This window comes from Choloepus didactylus, chromosome 19 (assembly GCF_015220235.1).
Source record: "Choloepus didactylus isolate mChoDid1 chromosome 19, mChoDid1.pri, whole genome shotgun sequence".
NCBI classification, from domain to species: Eukaryota; Metazoa; Chordata; class Mammalia; order Pilosa; family Megalonychidae; genus Choloepus; species Choloepus didactylus.
In genome coordinates this window covers 37,594,422-37,619,429 of record NC_051325.1, presented here as the reverse complement: position 1 = coordinate 37,619,429, position 25,008 = coordinate 37,594,422, and the positions used below count along the sequence as shown (strand labels likewise).

Below are 25,008 nucleotides of genomic sequence, written 5' to 3'. Positions count from 1 at the left end.
GGGGCAATTCAGCAAGAAGAAATAACAATCGTAAATGTCTATGCACCCAACCAAGGTGCCACAAAATACATGAGAGAAACACTGGCAAAACTAAAGGAAGCAATTGATGTTTCCACAATAATTGTGGGAGACTTCAACACATCACTCTCTCCTATAGATAGATCAACCAGACAGAAGACCAATAAGGAAACTGAAAACCTAAACAATCTGATAAATGAATTAGATTTAACAGACATATACAGGACATTACATCCCAAATCACCAGGATACACATACTTTTCTAGTGCTCATGGAACTTTCTCCAGAATAGATCATATGCTGGGACATAAAACAAGCCTCAATAAATTTAAAAAGATTGAAATTATTCAAAGCACATTCTCTGACCACAATGGAATACAATTAGAAGTCAATAACCATCAGAGACTTAGAAAATTCACAAATACCTGGAGGTAAAACAACACACTCCTAAACAATCAGTGGGTTAAAGAAGAAATAGCAAGAGAAATTGCTAAATATATAGAGACGAATGAAAATGAGAACACAACATACCAAAACCTATGGGATGCAGCAAAAGCAGTGCTCAGGGGGAAATTTATAGCACTAAACGCATATATTAAAAAGGAAGAAAGAGCCAAAATCAAAGAACTAATGGATCAACTGAAGAAGCTAGAAAATGAACAGCAAACCAATCCTAAACCAAGTAGAAGAAAGGAAATAACAAGATTAAAGCAGAAATAAATGACATAGAGAACAAAGAAACAATAGAGAGGATAAATATCACCAAAAGTTGGTTCTTTGAGAAGATCAACAAGATTGACAAGCCCCTAGCTAGACTGACAAAATCAAAAAGAGAGAAGACCCATATAAACAAAATAATGAATGAAAAAGGTGACATAACTGCAGATCCTGAAGAAATTAAAAAAATTATAAGAGGATACTATGAACAACTGTATGGCAACAAACTGGATAATGTAGAGGAAATGGACAATTTCCTGGAAACATATGAACAACCTAGACTGACCAGAGAAGAAATAGAAGACCTCAACCAACCCATCACAAGCAAAGAGATCCAATCAGTCATCAAAAATCTTCCCACAAATAAATGCCCAGGGCCAGATGGCTTCACAGGGGAATTCTACCAAACTTTCCAGAAAGAACTGACACCAATCTTACTCAAACTCTTTCAAAACATTGAAGAAAATGGAACACTACCTAACTCATTTTATGAAGCTAACATCAATCTAATGTTACAAAATACATGAGAGAAACACTGGCAAAACTAAAGGAAGCAATTGATGTTTCCACAATAATTGTGGGAGACTTCAACACATCACCAGGCAAAGATGTTACAAGAAAGGAAAACTACCGGCCAATCTCCCTAATGAATATAGATGCAAAAATCCTCAACAAAATACTTGCAAATCGAATCCAAAGACACATTAAAAAAATCATACACCATGACCAAGTGGGGTTGATTCCAGGCATGCAAGGATGGTTCAACATAAGAAAATCAATCAATGTATTACAACACATTAACAAGTCAAAAGGGAAAAATCAATTGATCATCTCAATAGATGCTGAAAAAGCATTTGACAAAATCCAACATCCCTTTTTGATAAAAACACTTCAAAAGGTAGGAATTGAAGGAAACTTCCTCAACATGATAAAGAGCATATATGAAAAACCCACAGCCAGCATAGTACTCAATGGAGAGAGACTGAAAGCCTTCCCTCTAAGATCAGGAACAGGACAAGGATGCCCGCTATCACCACTGTTATTCAACATTGTGCTGGAAGTGCTAGCCAGGGCAATCCGGCAAGACAAAGAAATAAAAGGCATCCAAATTGGAAAAGAAGAAGTAAAACTGTCATTGTTTGCAGATGATATGATCTTATATCTAAAAAACCCTGAGAAATCGACAATACAGCTACTAGAGCTAATAAACAAATTTAGCAAAGTAGCGGGATACAAGGTTAATGCACATAAGTCAGTAATGTTTCTATATGCTAGAAATGAACAAACTGAAGAGACACTCAAGAAAAAGATACCATTTTCAATAGCAACTAAAAAAATCAAGTACCTAGAAATCAACTTAACCAAAGATGTAAAAGACCTATACAAAGAAAACTACATAACTCTACTAAAAGAAATAGAAGGGGACCTTAAAAGATGGAAAAATATTCCATGTTCATGGATAGGAAGGCTAAATGTCATTAAGATGTCAATTCTACCCAAACTCATCTACAGATTCAATGCAATCCCAATCAAAATTCCAACAACCTACTTTGCAGACTTGGAAAAGCTAGTTATCAAATTTATTTGGAAAGGGAAGTTGCCTCGAATTGCTAAAGACACTCTAAAAAAGAAAAACGAAGTGGGAGGACTTACATTCCCTGACTTTGAAGCTTATTATAAAGCCACAGTTGCCAAAACAGCATGGTACTGGCACAAAGATAGACATATAGATCAATAGAATCGAATTGAGAATTCGAAGATAGACCCTCAGATCTATGGCCGACTGATCTTTGATAAGGCCCCCAAAGTCACTGAACTGAGTCATAATGGTCTTTTCAACAAATGGGGCAGGGAGAGTTGGATATCCATATCGAAAAGAATGAAAGAGGACCCCTACCTCACCCCCTACACAAAAATTAACTCAAAATGGACCAAAGATCTCAATATAAAAGAAAGTACCATAAAACTCCTCGAAGATAATGGAGGAAAACATCTTCAAGACCTTGTATTAGGCGGCCACTTCCTAGACTTTACACCCAAAGCACAAGCAACAAAAGAGAAAATAAATAAATGGGAACTCCTGAAGCTTAGAAGTTTCTGCACCTCAAAGGAATTTCTCAAAAAGGTAAAGAGGCAGCCAACTCAATGGGAAAAATTTTTGGAAACCATGTATCTTACAAAAGACTGATATCTTGCATATATAAAGAAATCCTACAACTCAATGACAATAGTACAGCCGGCCCAATTATAAAATGGGCAAAAGATATGAAAAGACAGTTCTCTGAAGAGGAAATACAAATGGCCAAGAAACACATGAAAAAATGTTCAGCTTCACTAGCTATTAGAGAGATGCAAATTAAGACCACAATGAGATACCATCTAACACCGGTTAGAATGGCTGCCATTAAACAAACAGGAAACTACAAATGCTGGAGGGGATGTGGAGAAATTGGAACTCTTATTCACTGTTGGTGGGACTGTATAATGGTTCAGCCACTCTGGAAGTCAGTCTGGCAGCTCCTTAGAAAACTAGATATAGAGTTACCATTCGACCCAGCGATTGCACTTCTCGGTATATACCCGGAAGATCGGAAAGCAGTGACACGAACAGATATCTGCACGCCAATGTTCATAGCAGCATTATTCACAATTGCCAAAAGATGGAAACAACCCAAATGTCCTTCAACAGATGAGTGGATAAATAAAATGTGGTATATACACACGATGGAATACTACGCGGCAGTAAGAAGGAACGATCTCGTGAAACATATGACAACATGGATGAACCTTGAAGACATAATGCTTAGCGAAATAAGCCAGGCAGAAAAAGAGAAATATTATATGCTACCACTAATGTGAACTTTGAAAAATATAAAACAAATGGCTTATAATGTAGAATGTAGGGGAACTAGCAATAGAGAGCAATTAAGGAAGGGGGAACAATAATCCAAGAAGAACAGATAAGCTATTTAACGTTCTGGGGATGTCCAGGAATGACTATGGTCTGTTAATTTCTGATGGATATAGTAGGAGCAAGTTCACAGAAATGTTGCTTTATTAGGTAACTTTCTTGCGGTAAAGTAGGAACATGTTGGAAGTAAAGCAGTTATCTTAGGTTAGTTGTCTTTTTCTTACTCCCTTGTTATGGTCTCTTTAAAATTTTCTTTTATTGTATGTTTGTTTTCTTTTTGTTTTTTTTCATACAGTTGATTTAAAAAAGAAGGGAAAGTTAAAAAAAAAAAAAAAAACAAGGGAAAAAAAAGATGCAGTGCCCCCTTGAGGAGCCTGTGGAGAATGCAGGGGTATTCGCCTACCCCACCTCCATGGTTGCTAACATGACCACAGACATAGGGGACTGGTGGTTTGATGGGTTGAGCCCTCTACCACAGGTTTTACCCTTGGGAAGACGGTTGCTGCAAAGGAGAGGCTAGGCCTCCCTATGGTTGTGCCTAGGAGCCTCCTCCCGAGTGCCTCTTTGTTGCTCAGATGTGGCCCTGTCTCTCTAGCTAAGCCAACTTGAAAGGTGAAATCACTGCCCTCCCCCCTACGTGGGATCAGACACCCAGGGCAGTGAATCTCCCTGGCAATGTGGAATATGACTCCCGGGGAGGAATGTAGACCTGGCATCGTGGGACAGAGAACGTCTTCTTGACCAAAAGGGGGATGTGAAAGGAAATGAAATAAGCTTCAGTGGCAGAGAGAATCCAAAAGGAGCCGAGAGGTCACTCTGGTGGGCACTCTTACGCACACTTTAGACAACCCTTTTTAGGTTCTAAAGAATTGGGGTAGCTGGTGGTGGATACCTGAAACTATCAAACTACAACCCAGAACCCATGAATCTCGAAGACAGTTATATAAAAATGTAGCTTATGAGGGGTGACAAGGGGATTGGGAAAGCCATAAGGACCACACTCCACTTTGTCTAATTTATGGATGGATGAGTAGAAAAATAGGGGAAGGAAACAAACAGACAAAGGTACCCAGTGTTCTTTTTTACTTCAATTGCTCTTTTTCACTCTAATTATTATTCTTTTTATTCTTGTGTGTGTGCTAATGAAGGTGTCAGGGATTGATTTGGGTGATGAATGTACAACTATGTAATGGTACTGTGAACAATCGAAAGTACGATTTGTTTTGTATGACTGCGTGGTATATGAATATATCTCAATAAAATGAAGATTAAAAAAAAAAAAAAAAAAGACATAATGCTGAGCAAAATAAGCCAGGCACAAAAAGAGAGATATTGTATGTTACCACTAATGTGAATTCTGTGAAAAATGTACAATGTTTTATACTGTAGAATGTAGGGGACCTAGAGATACCAATTAGTGGAGGGGGAATGATAATCTAATAAGAACAGATAAACTATGGAGGGTAATCTCAATGTTATGGGAATGCTCAGGAATGATTATGGTTTGTAAACTTTCTTGGATATAGTAAGATCATGTTGGAAGCAATAGAGTTATTTTAGGTTTTTTTTTTTTCTCTTATTCCTTTGTTTTCTTAGGGGTTGTTAATTTTCTTGGGGTATGGTAGGAACATGTTGGAAGCAATGTAGTTATTTTAGATTATTTGTTTTTCTTACTCCTCTGTTTGGACATGGTTTATTAATTTTCTTGGGGTATGGTAGGAACATATTGGAAGCAAAGTAGTTATTTTAGGTTATTTGTTTTCCTTAATCCATTGCTTTGTTTGAAATGTTGTGGGGTTTTTTTGGTTGTTGTTTGCCTGTTTGTTTTTAATTTTTTGATAAACAAAAGTTAAAAAATTGAAAAAAAATCAGTAGAAAAATGGGAGTAAAAACTAAATGACAAATAGGGTGGGATGGTGGGATGGTTTGGGTATTCTCTTTTCACTTTTATTTTTTATTCTTATTCTGATTCTTTCTGATGTAAGGAAAATGTTCAGAAATAGATTGTGCTGATGAACACATAACTATATGATCATACTGTGAACAGTTGATTGTATACCATGGATGACTGTATGGTTTGTGAATATATTTTAATAAAACTGAATTAAAAAAAAAATGGCAGCAGAAAGTCCTGCATTATCAATAGCGACTTTAAATGTAAATGGATTAAACTCTCTAGTCAAAAGGCAGAGATTGGTAGAATGGATTAAAAAGCATGACCCAACCATATTTTGTTATATAAGAGACTCACCCTAAATTCAAAGACCTATGGAGGATGAAAGTGAAAGAAAAAAATAACAAGCAAGTAGTAACTAAAAGAGAGCTAGGGCAACTATAATAATATCAGATAAAATAGACTAAAAAACTGTAGTTTTAAAAACAGTAAACAACTGTTACAAGGGATGTGGTAGTTTGGAGTCGTATGTACCCCAGAAAAACACATTCTTAAAGTTAATCCATTCCTGTGGGTACGAACCCTTGTAAGTAGAACCTTTTGATGAGGCTACTTCAGTTAAGGTGTGACCCACCTCAATCAGAATAGGTCTTAATCCTCTTATTGGAATACTTTATAAGAGACCAAAATTCAAACAGAGAGAGAGAGAAAGCCACAGAAGCAAGAAGCTGAAATCAATGAAACCAGGAAGAGAAGGAAGAGACCAGCAAACACCACGTGCCTTGCCATGTGGCAGAGGAGCCAAGGATCGCTGGCAACTGGTCTTCAGGAAAAAAGAATTGCCTTGATATGCCTTGATATGGACATTTTCCCAGACTCTGACTGTAAGCGAACAAATTCCCATTGTTTAAGTCAAACCGTTTCACAGTAATTGCTTGAACAGCCCAGGAAACTGAAACAAGGGACAAAGATGGTAATTACATACTGATAAAGGAGTCAATTAAATAAGAAGATATAACAATTATAGATATATATGTACTTAAAACAGAGCCCCAAAATATATGAAGCAAATATTGACAGGTTTCAAGGGATAAATAGATGGTTATACGTTAATAGTAGGAGACTTTAATATACAACTTTAAATAATGGTTAGAATATTGAGACAAAAGATCCATAAAGAAATAGAAGACTTGAATGATACTCTAAACACCACATTAACAGAATAAAGGGGAGAAAAAACACATGATCATCTCAATTGGTGCAGAAAATGCATTTGACAAAATCCAGCATTGCTTCTTGATTAAAAATACTTAGAAAAACTAGGAATAGAAGGAAACTTCCTCAACATAATAAAGGGCATATATAAAAAAATCCACAGCTAACATCCTGCTTAACAGTGAAAGACTGAAAGCTTTCCCTTCAAGATCAGGAACAAAAGACAAGGATGCTCACTGTCACCACTGTTACTCAACATTGTCCTGGCAGTTCTAGCCGGAGCAACTAGCCAAGAAAAAGAAACAAAAGGCATCTAAATTGGAAAGGAAGAAGTAAAACTTTCCTTTTGCAGATGACATGATCCTATATACAGAAAATCCTGAAAAAATTACAACAAAGCTAATAGAGCTAGTCAATGAATTCAGCAAAGTGGTGGGATATGAGATCAATATGCAAAAATCAGCAGTTTCTATACACTAGGAATGAACAATCGGAAGAAGAAATTTTAAAAATTCCATTTAAAATAGCAATTAAAGAATCAAATATCTAGGAATAAATCTAACCAAGGATGTAAAAAACTTGTGCACAGAAAACTACGAAACATTGCTAAAAGAAATCAAAGAAGACCTAAATAAATGGAAAGATGTTCCATGTTCATGGATTGGAAGACTAAATATTTTTAGGATATCAATTCTACCCAAAGCAATTAGCAGATTCAATGCAATGCCAATCAAAATTCCAACAACATTCTTTGCAGAAATGGAAAAGTGAATCATCCAATTTATATGGAAGGGCAAGGGCCCCAAATAGCCAAAGCCATCTTGAAAAAGAAGAATGAAGTTGGAGAAATCAAACTTCCCAGTCTTAAAACTTATTAGAAAACAACAGTAATCAAGACAGCATGGTACTTGCTCAAGGACAGACATATAGACCAATGGAATTGAATTGAGAGTTCAGAAATCAATCCTCACACTTATGACCAACTGATTTTGACAAGGGGGAGAAGACCACCCAACTGGGAAAGAATTGTCTCTTCAACAAAACTGGACCTCCATTAGTGAAAGAATGAAGGTGGACCTCTACTCACATCAAATACAAAAATCAACTCAAAATGGATCAAAGATGTAAATATAAGAATCAGAACTATAAAACTCCTAGGGAAAAAACACATGGAAACATTTTCAGGACCTTCGGTTAGGCAATGGTTTCTTAGACTTTAGAGCCAAAGCACAAGCAACGAAACAAAAAATAGACAAATGGGACCTCATCAAAATGAAAAACTTTATCACGTCAAAGGATATTATCATGAAAGTAAAACAATAGCCCATACAATGGGAGAAAATATTTGGAAACCCACATATCCAATAAGGGTTTACTATCCAGAACATAGAAAGAAATCCTACAACTCAACAATAAAAGGACAAACAACTCCCCAAAAATGGGCAAAAGACTTGAATAGACATTTCTCCAAAAAGGATGTATGAATGGCCAGAAAACACATGAAAAGCTGCTCAATATCACTAGCTATTAGGGAAAAGCAAATCAAAACCACAATGAGATGCATTTCATACATACTAGAATAACTACTATTTAAAAAATGGAAAATTACAAGTGTGGAGAGGATGTGGAGAAATAGAACATTCATTCATTGTTGATGGGAATGTAAAATGGTGCAGCCACTGTGGAAGAGAATTGGCAGTTCCTCAAAAAGCCAAGTATAGAATTACCATATGACCCAGCAATTCCTCTATTAGGTATACACCCCCCAAAATTGAAAGCAGGGACACAAACAGATATTTGCACACCGATGTTCATAGCGGCATTATTCACAATTGCCAAAAGATGGAAGCAACCCAAGTGTCCATCAACCAATGAATGGATAAACAAAATGTGGTATATACACCCAATTGACTATTATTCAGCCATAAAAAGGAATGAACTTCTGATACATGTGACAACATGGATGAATCTTGAAGACATCATGTTGAGTAAAATAAGCCAGACACAAAAGGACAAATATTGTAGGATCCAACAGATATGAAATAATTAGAACAAGGAAACTCTCACAGAGTCAGAATCTAGAATACAGATTGCCTGTGTACGGGGTGGGTAGAGAATAGGGAATTAATACTTAAATCATACAGAGTTTCTCTTTGAGGTGATGGAAAAGTTTTGGTAATGGATGGTGGTGATGGTAGCATAACATTGTGAATGTAATTAACAGCATCAAATTATATCCAAAAGTGGTTAAAAAGGGGGATTTCAGGTTTTATATATATATATATATGTTATTAGAATAAATTTTTTTAAGAAATCCATGGGACTGAACAACACAAACAGTGAACCATAAGGTAAACTATGGACTATAGTTAATAGTACAATTATAAAAATGTGCTTTCATCAATTGTTACAAATGCACCACAGCAAGGTGTTAATAATAAGGTGGTATATGAGAACCCTGTATTTTATGCATGATTTTTCTAAATCCCACAACTTCTCTAATTACAAAAAGAAGGAGGAGGAAAGGGGGGGAGGAGGAGAAAGAGAAGGAGAAGACTATCTTGATATCTTGGGAATGTGTTGTTGGTAGAATAACTAGTAGAACAGGGGCTGGAATAGATAGATAGTCTTATTCCTAAAGCCAGGATTAGTTACCAGGGAGTGAGATTCTCTCTTTTTTTATTGGATGGGTTAAGACAAGGGAGTTCCATCAGCCAATTCTGTACTCCTACAGGGCTGGGAGCTTGGCTCAATCCTCTTCTGCCTGGGAATTTAAGTTCCAAGTCAATTGTTACCTCCTCATTGTTTTGTCCTTGATGTTTAGGAGTATCTGCAGCTGTAATTCATTAGTTAAAAGTCTCCTTTCCCTAAAGGCTTGATTTTGCTACTTACAGGCAGCATCACTGCAATGATCTCTTTTTTTAACCCTGAGAGCCCAAGTGGAAGGATTCTAAATAATTGGGGCATGTCTTCTCTACAAAAGTCAGTATTATCTTTTCTGGCTAGGTTTAAATGTCTTTAGGAAATGTGGAGAGAGTAAAGAAAGGATCAGAATGATCAAAAGTTTTCTGCCTCCTTATGTCTTAAATGTCCTCAACACTATAGAATGATGAAAGAAGGCAGGATGATCAAAACTTACTGATGGCCAATTAGGAGACAAAGCATGAAGCTAAGGACATATACAACTGTACAGGGCATGTTTGGAGAGGCTGAAAGCTAAAGCTGGTAGAATCTAGAAGGCTTATAGCTGGCAGAATTCATTTGAGTCTTGGACCAGATTCCTGCCAATTCTGACACCTGTTGAAGATTTGGTTCCTTCCTCTACTATATTTACACAGTTCTATGAATCCAATATTCAACCTGGACTGACTTGGCCCAGATAACTTTGCCAACTGATACTTCCCAAAGGGTTATGATAGACTATTCAGAAATCCTGTATGAACCCACATCCAGACCATAAGTGAACGGTGCAACAAGCAGAAGTAGAGAATGAAGGACAAGAGCAGACTCTTCCACTGAAGAATTATGGTGAAAGCCTTAATAATCAGCAGCCATTGTGCCCAGTAATAATGGGCAGGGCTTTATTTATTTTATCTTCAGCTCTTGCAACAACCTGGAAATAGTAGTGTCTCATTATCTCAGTTTTACAGATGAGAAGCCTGAAGGCCAAAGTTAAGGAACTTGTCCAAATCACAGCCAGAAACTACAGAAATGAAGTTAAAGCCAGGTTAGTTTCAGCTGCCAAAGTCCATGCTCTGTATATCACAGGACTCTGCTTTTCCAGGCTGCCTGGAGGTCTCTGTGATTAGGGTGTGGAACTTTGCGGATAGCAGCAGCAGAGTGACTTGTATATTCCAAGGAAGGTCTTCAAAGAGTCCATTTTGTTGCCTATTTCCCAGAACCTCACAATCTTGATCCAGTATCAATACCTATGTATCATCTCTCAGTCTCTGGATCTACACTAATCCTGTAGGTGCATTAGAATCCCCTGAGGAGCTTTTAAACATCCCAATGTGGAGTGGGCCTGGGCCTCTGTTGTTGTTCTGTTATTGTTTTTCCCGTGACCCAAGCAACAAGTTCTGGGTAGCTGGCTACAGCCCCTCTGCTGCCTTGACCCCAGAGACCAACTGGGGTGGACTCCTGCTTCTCCCTGCATCTACCCCTTTGGTTCCCCACTGCCTACTGTCTCTGCATTGTGGAGGTTTGCCCTCATGGATTAGACCTGATTCATAACCTTTCTCTCCCCATTATCAAGCCAGTTCAGACCCCCTGCCTTGGGGTAAAACTCTGATCACTTTTGTTCCTAATGCTGTGCCAAGTGCCATTTTGGGGATGGCATTCCCAGCCTTTCTGATGTTGACCCCCTCTTGGAAACTCTTCACTGACAAGTGCATAATGACAATAACCAACTAAAGGGTTACTAAAGTCAATCAGATTTGCTTATTGAATTTCAGAATTTCCCTTTCAGGGAATTCAGAGGTTGTGCTCTCTCAAAACCAGGGCTAAAATAATTTGCTGCAAGTTCTTTTCTTTTGTTCTTCTTTTTTTAAAAAAAACAAACTTCCTCTTGTTTGAGCCCCAATTACTTAGGGTTTCTGTCACACTGGGACCTAATTCTAACTACTACAGTAGGATAAAATCACATCACACTTAGAAAAAAATCCAAATGCCTTACTAATATCTGGAAGGTTCTACATTATCTGGTTCCACTCCAGTATAATCTTTTCTCATTCACCATGCTCCAACCACTCTGGCTTTCTATTCATTTAAAAACAATTTTTTTTCATAAACAAACACACCCTCATCCCTCTCCCCATCCCCATAACCTCTAATCTGCTTTTTGTCTCTGCAAATGTACTACTTCTAGTCATCTCTTATAAATGATAAGATATAATTTTTCTTCTTATGTGTCTTGCTTATTTCACTGAACATAATGTTTTCAAGGCTCTGCCAAGTTGTAGCATGTCTTATAATTTCATTTTTCTTAAGGCCGAATAAAATCCCACTGTGTGCATGTACCACATTTTATTTATCCATTCATTTGTTGATGAACACTTAGGTTGTTTCCAACTTTTGGCTATTGTGAATGATGCTGCCATAAACACTGGTGTACAAATTATCTGTTTGTGACCCTGTTTTCACTCTTTGGATATATACCTTGGGTGGAATTGCTGGGGAATGAATCATGTCCCCCACAAAAGGCATGTTCAGTCCCAACCCTGCGTCCTGTGGATGTGAATATTTTTGTAAATAGGACTGTACCATTTTGATATATTATGTCCCCCCAAAAGCCATATTGTTTAATGCAGTCTTGTGGGGGCAGATGTATTAGTGTTGATTGGGTTGGAATCTTTTGATTGACTGTTTCAGAGGAGATGTTTCTCAATAAACTGGTCAAAATGTTTGATTAAATTATTTCCTCAGAGATATAGCTCTTGATTTAATCCCTGGAATCCTATAAAAGAGCTCACAAACAGAAGGAGCTCAGAGCAGCTGAGAGGGACATTTTGAAGAGAAGTTAAGAGCTGACACTGTCGCTGACACTTGGAGGTGCTTGGAGACATTTGGAGATGCTAGCCCAGAGCTGTTCCGGAGAAGCTAAGAGAGGACCCCAATGCTTAGATGCACAGGAGCTGAAGAAGCTACGAGAGACCCAGAGACATTTTGGAGAAAGCCATTTTGAAATGCAACCTGGGAGCAAAGGAACAGCGGACACCAGCTACATGCCTTCCCAGCTGACAGAGGTGTTCCAGATGCCATCAGCCACTCTTCAGTGAAGCTATCATCTTGTTGATGCCCCAGTTTGAACACTTTTATGGCCTTAGAACCGTAACTTTGTAACTGAACAAGCCCCCTTTATAAAAGCCAATCCATTTCTGGAACAAAGACCTTGAAAGACGTTATTAGTTAAAGTGTGCCCTAACTGAATGAGGCTGAAGTCCTTATAAGCTAAGAAAATTTAACACAGAGAAAGAAGCCATCAGGAGCAGCCAGAAACTGAAAAGTCAATGGAACCTGGAAGAGAAAGGAAAAGGTGCCTCCATATGCACTGCCATGTGATGGAAAAGCCAAGGAACCCCAAAGATTGCTGGCCAACGAGAAGAAAACACCTTGGGAGGCAGCAAGCCTTCTAGTCTCTGAAACTGAGACAAAAAACTTCTGTTGGTAAGCCAACTCATTGTGTGGTATTTGTTTTAGCAGCTGGGAAACTAACACAGGGATTGCGATCAAATGTAATTCTGTATTTAACTTTTGAGGAACTGCCGTATCACTTTCCACAGTAGCTGCACCATTTTACATTCCCACCAACATGCACTACAGTTCCAATTTCTCCACTCTTCTCCAATACTTGCTATTTTCCAAATTTTAATAGCCATCCTTGTGGTTGTGAAATGGAATCTCAGTATGGTTTTAATTTGCATTACCCTAATGGCTAACGATGGTGAACATTTTTTCATATGCTTATTGGCCATTTATATATCTTTGCAGAAATGTCTATTCAAGTCGACTACCCATTTTTTAATTGGGTTATCTGTCTTTTTGTTGTTGCATTGTAAAAGTTCTTTATATATTCTGGATTTTAAACCCTTATCTTCTATACTGTTTGGCACTATTTTCTCCCATTCTGTAGATTGTCTTTTCACTCTTTAGTAATTTCCTTCAATGCACACAAGTTTTTAATTTTAAAGAAATGAAGTTTATTTGTTGTTGTTGTTGTTGTTGATTGTGTTTTTGGTGTCATTTCTAAGAATCCATTGCCAAATCCCAGGACATGAAGATTTGCCCGTATGTTATCTTCTAAGAATTTTATAGTTTCAGCACTTATATTTACCTACTTGATCCATTTTGGGTTGATTTTTGTATATGGTGTGAAGTAGGGGTCTAATTTCATTCTTCTGCACGTGGCTGTCTAGTAGTTCCAGCACCATTTGCTAAAGAGACTATTCTTTCCCTATTGCACGCACTTAGCACCCATGCGAAAAGTAAATTAGCCACAGATGTGTGGGTCAACTTCTGTACTTTCAATTCTGTTCCACTGATCTATTTGTCTGTCTCTGTACCAGGACCACATGTTGTGATTACCATCACTTTGTAATAAAATCTGAAATTGGGAAATGTGAGTCCTCCAAATCTATTCTTCTTTTTCAAGATTGTTTTGGTTACTTGGTGCCCCTTGCAGTTCTGTAAAAATTTGAGGATTGGTTCCTCCATTCTTCAAAAATGGCTGCTGGGATTTTAACAGGGATTATGATGAATTTGTGCATTGCTTTGGTTATATTCATATATTAATAACAACTCTTCCAATCCACAACATGGATGTCTTGCCATCTATTTGGGTCTTCTTTAATTTATTTCAGCAGTGTTCTGCAGTTTTCAGTATACAAGACTTATGAATACTTAAATTTATTCCTAGATATTTTATTCTTTGAGATGCTATTGTAAATTGAATTTTTTTCTTAATTTCCTCTTTGGATCTTCATTCTAGTGTATAGGAACACAATTTTTTTGTGTGTATTTATCTTGTGCCTTGACACTTTGCTGACTTCATTTATTAGCTCTAATAGTTTTCTTGTAGATTCTTTTGTGCTTTCTCTATATAAAATCATGTCCTCTGAAAACAGAAATTTTTTTTCTTGCCATTGCTCTATCAGAAACTTCTATATCATATTGAATAGCAGTGGTGAAAGTGGGCATCCTTGTCTCGTTTCTTATCCTAGGGGGAAAGCTTTATGTCTTTCACCATTCAGTATGATGTTAGCTATTGGATTTTCACAAATGGTCTTTATTATGTTGAGAAAGAACCTTCCTATCCTACTTTTCTGAGAATTTTTAATCAAGAAAGGGTACTGGATTTTGTCAAATGCCTTTTCCACATCTATTGAGATAATCGTGTGGGTTTTTTGCTTCTCTCTATCAGTGTATTTACATTGATTTGATTTTTTTTTTAACAATGGGAACTTATTAAGTTACAAGTTACAATTCTAAGGCCATGAAAATGTCCAAATTAAGGCATCAACAAGAAGATACCTTCTCTAAGGAAAGGCTGCTGGCATCCAGGGTTCCTCTGTCACGTGGGAAGGAACGTGGTTGGAGTCTGCTGGTCCTTCTCTCCCAGATTTAGCTTCTGGGTTCAGTAGCTTTCTCTCTCAGCTCCTGTGGGTCCTTTCTTTGCATCTCCGGGGTAAACTCCGAATTTAATCTCTTGGCTTCTCTGAGCCCTCTAAGTTTCACCTGTCTTTTATCCTCTCATTAAGGACTCCAGCAAGAGGGTTAAGACCCACCTTGGATTGGGTGGGTCACATCTCCATGGAAACAACATAATCAAAAGGTCCCACCCACAATAGGTCTGCCACCACAAGAATGGATTAAAAGAACATGGCCTTTTGTGGGGTACCTAACAGTTCCAAACAGCACAGGGGTCCAGAGGGTGGACTGTGGTGGTTTAAAGCTATGTACCCCAGATTTTTGTATGTTGAACCACCCTTGAATTACTGGGATGAATCCCATTTGGTCATGGTGTATAATCTTTCTTAATATGCCATTGGATTTGGTTTGCTAGTATTTTGTTAAGGATTTTTGCATCTATATTCATAAGGGATGTTGGCCTGTAATTTTTTTTTCTTGCGATGTTTTTACCAGGCTTTGGTAATGAATATCAAAATAAATACTGGCCTCATAGAATAAATTAGGAGGTGTTTCTTCCTTTTGAATTCTTTGGAAGAGTTTAAGAAGGTTGGGTATTAATTCTTCTTTAAATGTTTGCTGAAAATTACCAGTGAAGCCATCTGGTCCTGGGCTTTTCTTTGTTGAAAGGCTTTTGCTGTTGTTGTTTAAATTCTTATTTCCTGAACATAAACTTAACAGAAATCCAGCTAGACTTGGAAGGGGAGGATAATATAGAACCCAAAGAACTACAGCAAGAGCACAAAGATGACAGAATACTGAGAAAAGACCAGGGGAGGTGACACACTCTCCTGAGCTACAGAAGGAATGGTCTGGTGATTAAGACAGAACAGAAATGAAATTTGTTAGACTTGTCCACAGTTGGCAATGGTTATCTTCTCGCTAGTCTTGCCACTCCTAGGCCCAAAGCGCTCCATGGCTTCCACAATATTCATGCCTTCTTTTCATGCCAAAGACCACATGCTTGCCATCCAAGTGCTCACTCTTAGCAGTGCAGGTGAAAAACTGGGAACCATTTGTTTTGAGTCCAGCATTGGCCAAGGACAAGATGCCAGGAGCTGTATGCTTCAGGATGCAGTTCTCGTCATCAAACTTCTCCTCTTAGATGGACTTGCCACCAGTGCTGTTATGGTGTGTGAAGTTACCACCTTGGCATGTAAACCCAGGAATAATTCTGAGAAAGCAGGAACCCTTACAACCAAATCCTTTCTCTCCAGTGCTCTGCTCAGAGCATGAAAATTTTCTGCTGCCTTTGGAAATTTGTCTGCAAACAGCTCAAAGGAGACACAGCCCAAGGGCTCATCATTGACAGTGATGTTGAAGAACACGGTGTGGTTGACCATGGCTGTGGGTGGAGGACTGTGGTGGTATCTGCATGGCCTGTCGGGAGGCTTTTGATTTTTGATTCAATTCTGTACTAGTTATAAGTTTGTTGGTGTTTTCTACTTCTTCTTAAATTAATTTTGGTAGCTGATGTATTTCTAGGTAGTTTTACATTTCTTCTAAATTATCTAGCTTGTTGGCATACAATTGCTCATGATATTCCATTATAATCCTTATTATTTCTGTAAGATTGGTAGTATTATCAACATTTCCTTTCTGAATTTAGTTATTTGCATCTTTTTTCTTTTTCTCTCTGTCCAAATAACTAAAGATTCATCAATTTTATTGATTTTTTTTTCAAAGAACCAACTTTTTGTTTTGTTTATATTCTCAATCATTTTTCTATCTCTATTTCATTTATCTCCACTCTAATCTTAATTATTTCATTTCTTCTGCTAACTTTAGGTTTGTTTTGCTTTTGTTTTACTAGTTCTTCAAGATGTAAAAATAAAGCTATTAATGTGATATTTTTCTTCTTTAAAAGAGTATAGACATTCACAGCTATAAATTTCCCTCTGAGCATTGCTTTTGCTGCAAGCTCAAAGTTTTGTTATATTGTGTCTTTGTTTTAATTTGTCTCTAAGTATTTTCGAATTTCCCTTGTAAATTCTTTTTAACCCATTGTTTGTTTAACAGTGTGTTTTTTAATTCTCATGTATCTGTGAAGTTTCCAGTTTTCCTTTTTTTTTTTTTTTTTCTATTACTAGCTTCATGCCATGTGGTCAGAGAGGTAATTTTTTATGATTTCAACATTTAAAAATTTACTTAGACTTCTCTTGTGCCCTAACATATGGTCTATTCTAGAGAATGATCCATGTGAACTTGGAAATAAAGTGTATTCTGCCATTGCTGGGTGAAGTGTTAAATATATATTGGTTAGATGCAGTTTATAGTGCTGTTCAGGTCCTCTAATTCTTCCCTCCTCCCTTCTTTTTTTATTGTGGAAACATATTTACAACATAAATATTCCCAAGCATCCAAACCCCTCCTAAGTATATCATTCAGTAGGATAAATCACATTTACCACCATCCATTACTAGAACTTTTACTTCACCCCAAACAAAAACCCTACACTCATTTTGCATTAACTCCCCATTGCTCCTGTCTTCCCATCCTTGGTAACCTGTACTCTACTTTCTACCTTTGAGTTTTAATATTCTCTGATATTTTGTGGTAAACATGGTGCTTAAATGTAACATTCTAGATGTATAACAATCTTGTTTGCTTTGATACCAACTTAACTTCAGCTGCATACATAAACTGTGTTCCTATACCCTTCTGCCCCACATCTTTATGCAGTTCTTGTCACAAATTATGTCTTTATACATTATGAGTCCAAAACCATTAATTTATCATTACATTTTATACATTTGCCTTTTAGATCCTGTAGAAAGTAAAAACTGGAGTTACAAATAAAAAATACAATTGTACTACTATTTATATTTACCCATGTAATTACCTCTACCAGGTATCTTCATTTCTTCATGTGGCTTCAGTCAATTGTCTAGTGTACTTTCCTCTCAACCTGCAGAACTCCCTTTGTCGTTTCTTGTAGGGCTGGTGTAGTGGTGACAAAGTCCCTCACATCTGGGAATGTCTTAATTCTTCCTTAATTTTTGAGAGAAGGTTTGGCCAGATATAGAATTCTCAGCTGGCAATTTTTTGCTTCAAATTTGAAGGAGAGCTTAAATTTTTCACAGACAAACAAATGCTGAGAGAATTTGCTAACAAGAGACCTGCCCTACTGGAGATACTAAAGAGAGCCCTACAGACAGAGAAACAAAGAAAGGACAGAGAGACTTGGAGAAAGGTTCAGTACTAAAGAGATTCGGTATGGGGACATTAAAGGATACTAATAGAGAGAGGGGAAAAATATATATGACAAACATAAACCAAAAGATAAGATGGCTGATTCAAGAAATGCCTTCACGGTTATAACATTGAATGTAAATGGATTAAACTCCCCAAGTAAAAGATGTAGATTAGCAAAATGGATTAAAAAAAAATGAACCATCAATATGTGGCATACAAGAGACTCATCTTAGACACAGGGACACGAAGAAATTGAAAGTGAAAGGATGGAAAAAAATATTTCATGCAAGCTACAGCCAAAAGAAAGCAGGTGTAGCAATATTAATCTCAGATAAAATAGACTTTAAATGCAGGGATGTTTTGAGAGACAAAGAAGGCCACTACATACTAATAAAATGGGCAATTCAACAAGAAGAAATAACAATCATAAATGTTTATGCACCCAATCAAAGTGCCACAAAATACATGAGAGAAACACTGGCAAAACTAAAGGAAGCAATTGATGTTTCCACAATAATTGCGGGAGACTTCAACACATCACTCTCTCCTATAGATAGATCAACCAGACAGAAGACCAATCAGGAAATTGAAAACCTAAACAATCTGATAAATGAATTAGATTTAACAGACATATATAGAACATTACATCCCAAATCACCAGGATACACATTCTTCTCTAGTGCTTATGGAACTTTCTCCAGAATAGATCATATGCTTGGGACATAAAACAAGGCTCAATAAATTTAAAAGATTGAAATTATTCAAACGTATACTGAAATTCATAGCTGCTGAGTTTCAGGTGTCACACGGATATCCAAAGTTCAAACTGGACAATTTTGATTGTTCTGTTTTTTAGTCCACTGATCCTTTCTTCTGCCTCCTCCATTCTGGTCTTGAACCCCTCTATTGAATTTTTCTCTTCTGTGATTATACTTCTGAATTTTAGAATTTCCATTTGGTTCTCCTTTATAATTTATGTCTCATTATTGAAATTCTCATTTTGTTCATATATTGTTTTCCTGACTTTCTTTAGTTTTTGTCCATGTTTTCCTTTATTTCATCAATCCCATTTAAGAGAGTTATTCTAAGATCTTGGATTAGCAATTCCAGAAACTGTTCTCTGGACTATTTTCCATCAAATTCTTTTTTTTCTGTGCCTGAGCCATACTTTCCTGTTTCCTTGTATGTCTTATAATTTTTTGTTAAGAACTGAACACTCTCTGAATATTACGTTGTGGTCCCTGGAAATCCAGTTCTACTAGTCTTCGGTCCACCAGACTAAGAATGAGAAGAAAAAGAGTAAAATTGGGGAAAAAAGGAAGAAAACAGAGAAAGAAAGAGGAAAAAGAAAGGGGGAAGAAAGCCCTAACGGACAAAACACCCACAAACAAAAAAAGCAAACAAGGAAAAAAATAACGAAATTCCTGGCCTCTCCAAGTCTCTTATTAAGTGCCAGTGGGAAGCCAGAGCTGTCACTTTCAACGCCAAACCTAGGTCAGCATTCCTGCTCATCCCTCAGGGATCCATCAGAAACAAAAATATGAAACAGAAAGAAAAAAAAAACAATCAAAAAACAAAGTAAAAGAAAAAGAGATGCACTGGCTATTTATGTCCCTGTAGATTCTGGTGTAAGATCAGAAGATGCTGCTTCAGAAAGAAACAAAATCATAAAAATCAGAAAGAAAATCAGATCATAAAAATCAGAAAGAAACAAAATCATAAAAGATAATGAGCATCAGGAAGAAGAAGGAGGTATAAAGAGGAGTGGAAGTTAGTTAGTCCCCATGGAGCAACTAATAAACAACCAGGAACGACTAGTAATGAGCTGGAATAACTGCTGGGGGACAACCGCTGACTGTCCACATATCGTGCACCAAACTGGATTGGGAGGAATGCCTGAGATTGCAGCATGGAATCTGTGAGTAGAAACTGTGGACCTGAGCCAGGAGTCCCCCACCCCACCCCGCATGGCAGCCCGAACTGCAAAGCCTTGCTATGATAGAAAGCACTCTCTGAACAAGCGAATATACCTCAGTCCAGTTCCAAGTGGGGCTTTAATTGGCAAATGTGGACTGCTCAATGCAAGCTACAAATCCCTAACAAGCAGACAAAGACTTTTAGTGGCAACTGACCTTGAAGAGTCAGGGGACTTCTTTGTCCCATGAGGGGGAGCCCAGAGGACCGGGTGTTATCTCTGGCCAATGGGTGAAACTGAGGGTCATGGACTGGCCTGGAAAGGGGGCTTTCTGTCCCTTTTTCTCTCTGTCAACCTGAGTGGCTCAGTGGAGAAAGCCTCGGCCATTTTCAGCTCTGACCCAGACAAGGGTAGAAATAGCAGAGTCAGAGAGAAAAAGAACCTATTTACATGCAGATGATAACTCCCTAGGGGTGTATCTTCCCTAAGAGGAAGGAGGCAGTGCCCAGCTCTATTACCTGCCTTCCCTTCAGAACCAGACTCCAGGCCTGGGGGAAAACAGCCAAAACAGAAACTAAGCGGGCCACACCTCCTTACACCAGTCAGGAACTACAGGCTGACAGGCGCCACATGCTGGGCAGATTAGGAAAAGCACAGCTGCTTGAGGCGTCACAGGGTGTGACAATCTTCTAAGACACACCCTCAGGAAAATCTGATACTGAATATTGCCCCCTTCTGGGACCTGAGCCCATTCTGGTCTGGGAAAACCTGATTGAGGTAACCAAGGAAACCAGATGCCTAGACAACAGAAAACTACAACCTACACTAAGAAAAACGAAGTTATGGCCCAGTCAAAGGAAGAAACACTTCAACTGAGACACAGGAATTGAAACAACTAATGCTAAACCAATTCAAAAAGCTTAAGGAAGATATGGTGAAAGAGATGAAGCATATAACAAGAACACTGGGCGTACATAAGGCAGAAACTGAAAGCTTGAAAAAACAACTGGTAGAATCTATGGAAGTGAAAGGCACAACACAAGACATAAGAGATGAAAGACACAATGGAGACATACAACAGCAGATCTCAAGAGACAGAAGAAAACACTCAGGAACTGGAGAACAAGACACCTGAAATCCTACACACAAAAGAACAGATAGGGAAAAGAATGGAAAAATATGAGCAATGTCTCAGAGAATTGAATGATACATGAAACACATGAATGTATGTGGCATGGGTGTCCCAGAAGGAGAAGAGAAGGGAAAGGGGGCAGAAGCAATAATAAAGGAAATAACAAATGAAAATTTCCCATCTCTTATGAAATACATAAAATTACAGATCCAAGAAGCGCAGCATACCCCAAAGAATAGATCTGAATAGGCCTACACCAAGACACTTAATAGCCAGATTATCAAATGTCAAAGACAAAGAGATAATCCTGAAAGCAGCAAGAGAAAAGCGATCCATCACGTACAAAGGAAGCTTCATAAGACTATGTGCAGATTTCTCAATAGAAACCATGGAGGCAAGAAGGAAGTGGGGTGATGTATTTAAGATACTGAAAGAGAAAAATCACCAACCAAGAATCCTATATCCAGCAAAGCTGTCCTTCAAATATGAGGGAGAGTTTAAAATATTCTCTGACAAACAGACAATGACAGAGTTTGTGAACAAGATACCTGCTCTACAGGAAATACTAAAGGGAGCACTACAGACACATAGGAAAAGACAGGAGTGAGAGGTTTGAAACATAATTTTGGGTGATGGTAGCACAGCAATGTAAGTACGCTGAACAAAGATGACTGTGAGTGTGGTTGAAAGAGGAAGGTTAGGAGCATGTGGGACACCAGAAGGAAAGAGGAAAGATAAAGACTGGGACTGTATAACTCAGTGAAACCTAGAATGCTCACCAATTGTGATAAAATGTACAAATATGTTTTTTCATGAGGAAGAACAAATGAATGTCAACCTTGCAAGGTATTAAAAATAGGGAGGTATTGGGGGAAAAATACAATCAATGCAAACTAGAGACGATAAGTAACAGAAACATTGTATTATGCTTCCTTTAATGTAACAAAGGCAACATACCAAAGCTAAATGCATATAAGAGGGGGACATAAGGGAGGGGTATGGGACTCTTGGCATTGGTGATGTTGTCCGACTCTTTATTCTACTTTCGTTTACCACTATCTTTCCTTCTGTTGCTTCCTAGCTGTCATGTTTTTTTTTCTTTCTTTTTTCTTTTTCTTTTGTCTCTCTACCTTCTTTGACTCTTCCTCCTTCTTTATGGAAGAAATGGAGATGTCCTTATATAGATATTGGTGATGGTGGTGAATACATAAATATGTGACTATACAAGGAACCATCAATTGTTTACTTAGGATGGAATGTATGGTGTGTGAACAAAAGCATCTTAAAAAATGGGTTGATGAAGAAACCCTGAGGGCACTATATTGAGTGAAATAAGACAGACACATAAGGACAAATATTGCAGGGTCTCACTGAATGAACTAAATATAATATGTAAACTCATAGACATGAAATATAAGTTACCAGGATATAGAATGAGGCTAAAGAATGGGGAGTGGTTGCTTATTATGAGCAGAATGTTCAACTAGGTTGAACTTAAATGTTTGGAAATGGACGGAGATGATGGTAGCAAGTTGTGAGAATAACTAACAGTGCTGAATAGTGCATGTATGTGGTGGAAAGGGGAACCTCAGAGTCATGAATGTCACCAGAAGGAAAGTTGGAGGTTAAAAGATGGGAATGTATAAAACCGTGAATCTTGTGGTGGGCAGTCTCCATGATTAACTGTACAAATATTAGAAATTTCTTTCATGAACCAGAACAAATGTATGACACTATAACTAGAAGTTAATGATAGAGGGGCATATAGGGAAAAAATATACCTATTGCAAACTATATACTACAGTTAGTAATATTTTAACATTCTTTCATCAACAGTAACAAATGTACTATACCAACACATGAGTCACTAATGGAGGGGGGGTGGTTCGGGGTATGGGAGGATTTGAGTTTCCTTGTTTTTTTGTGTGTGTGTGTGTTTATTTCTTTTCTGGAGTAATGGAAATGTTCTAAAAATTGAAAAAAAATTAATTGTAGTGATGGATGCACAGCTGTATGATGGTTCCAGGGGCAAATGATTGTACATTTTGGATCTTTGGATAATTGTATAGTATGTGAACAATCTCAATAAAAAGAAGCAGGAGAAAAAACAGCTAAAATCAAAGACCTAACTGCACACCTAGAGGAACTAGAAAAAGAGCAACAAACTAATCTCAAAGTGGGCAGAAGAAAAGAAATAACAAAGATTAGAGCAGAAATAAATGAAATCGAGAATTAAAAAAATACAGAAAATCAACAAAACCAAAAGTTGATTCTTTGAGAAAATCGATAAAATTGACAAACCCTTAGCTAGACTGACAAAGAAAAGGAGATGCAAATAAATAAAATTAGGAATTAGAGAGGGGTGGGACATTACTATTGACCCCACAGAAATAAAAACAATCAAGGGGATACTATGAACAAACTGTATGCCAAAAGCTAGATAAGTTAGATGAAATGGACAATTTCCTAGGTATACATGAACAACCTACACTAACTATAGAAGAAATAGAAGACCTCAACAGACCAAACAGAAGTAAAGATATTGAAATGGTCATCAAACATCTCCCAACAAAGAAAAGTCCAGGACCAGATGGCTTCACAGGTGAATTCTACCAATCATTCCAGGAAGAATTAATACCAATCCTGCTCAAACACTTCCAAAAAATTGAAGAGGGAACACTACCTAATTCATTCTATGAAACCAACATCTAATACTAAACACTCTAATATGAAAGCCAGATAAAGATGCTACAAGAAAAGAAAATTACAGAACAATTACACTAATGAATATTGATGCAAAACTCCTCAACAAAATACTGGCAAATTGAATCCAACAGCACATTAAAAGAATATACACCTTGGCTGGAAGGTAAGTACTCCGTGTGTGAGCGGTGGGGAGCAACCGGGAGAGGCGGGCTTGGGCCCAGGGAGCGGGAAAGGGAGTCCACGGAAACGACCCCGCCGCCTGGAGCCTGTGCGCGCGACCGGCCCGTCCGTCCGTCCCTGAAAGGCCAACGTGGTCGAATCCCCAGCTCTGCGCGCTCCCGGGGCGCCGGGGGTGCAGAGGCCTCCTGAGGGGAAGCTGCTTGGTACCAGCGGAGTTGCGGGGAGCTTCTGCCCGTCCCGGGTACAGCTCGACCGGAAAATAGTGGAAGCCGAAGGCCGGAGCTGAACTGTCACAGGTCTCCACATTCTCCCAGAAGCCGCAGAAAATGAAAAAATCTCAGAGTTCCTGAAGCATTTCCCCTGACCTTGTGTAGAGAGCGCTCCTCATCAAGATTTCCTAGTTAGGACCATCCTAGGCATCCTTTATAGCATTGTTTGAAACGCTCAACAGTAAACATGGCATCAGTGTCATTCAAGGACGTGGCTGTGGAGTTCACCCAGGAGGAGTGGCAGCACCTGGGCCCTGCTCAGAGGACCCTGTACAGAGATGTGATGCTGGAGAATTACAGCCACCTCGTCTCAGTCAGATACTGCTTTACAAAACCAGAATTGATCTTCACATTGGAAAAAGGAGAGGACCCATGTTTATTAGAGGAAGAATTTCTAAACAGGAGTTATACAGATTGGCAGAATCTGACAGCATCAGGAGTTGATGAGGATGTGGAGCATCGGAGAGTCTCATCCCTGCTATGGAGTTGAAACTGGTGCAACCACTTCTGAAATCAAATACTACCAACATGAGGAACTCATAGAGAAGAGCTCAGAAAACCAAGGCAAACACTGGTGGCAAGTTTTATTCACCAACAAAATATTGACTACGGAGCAAGAGAACATCTTGGGAACACCATGTAAACTGAGCAAAAACATTTTTCCTTCAAGAA

General features: G+C 38.0%; 1 protein-coding gene, 1 long non-coding RNA gene and 1 pseudogene across 2 annotated transcripts in view; 1 reads left to right on the top strand and 2 right to left on the bottom strand.

Annotated features, from left to right (window-relative positions):
- Positions 1–25,008, bottom strand: part of LOC119515381 — a 150,088-nt gene that overhangs the window by 12,017 nt on the left and 113,063 nt on the right. The gene's annotated exons all lie outside the window — the stretch shown is intronic.
- Positions 15,745–16,282, bottom strand: LOC119515378 (annotated as a pseudogene).
- On the top strand, positions 24,462–25,004 carry LOC119515380 (zinc finger protein 782-like). Its single transcript, XM_037811269.1, has one exon. It carries the CDS (start codon positions 24,524–24,526, stop codon positions 24,824–24,826), a length of 303 nt encoding a protein of 100 aa, XP_037667197.1. The 5' UTR covers positions 24,462–24,523; the 3' UTR covers positions 24,827–25,004.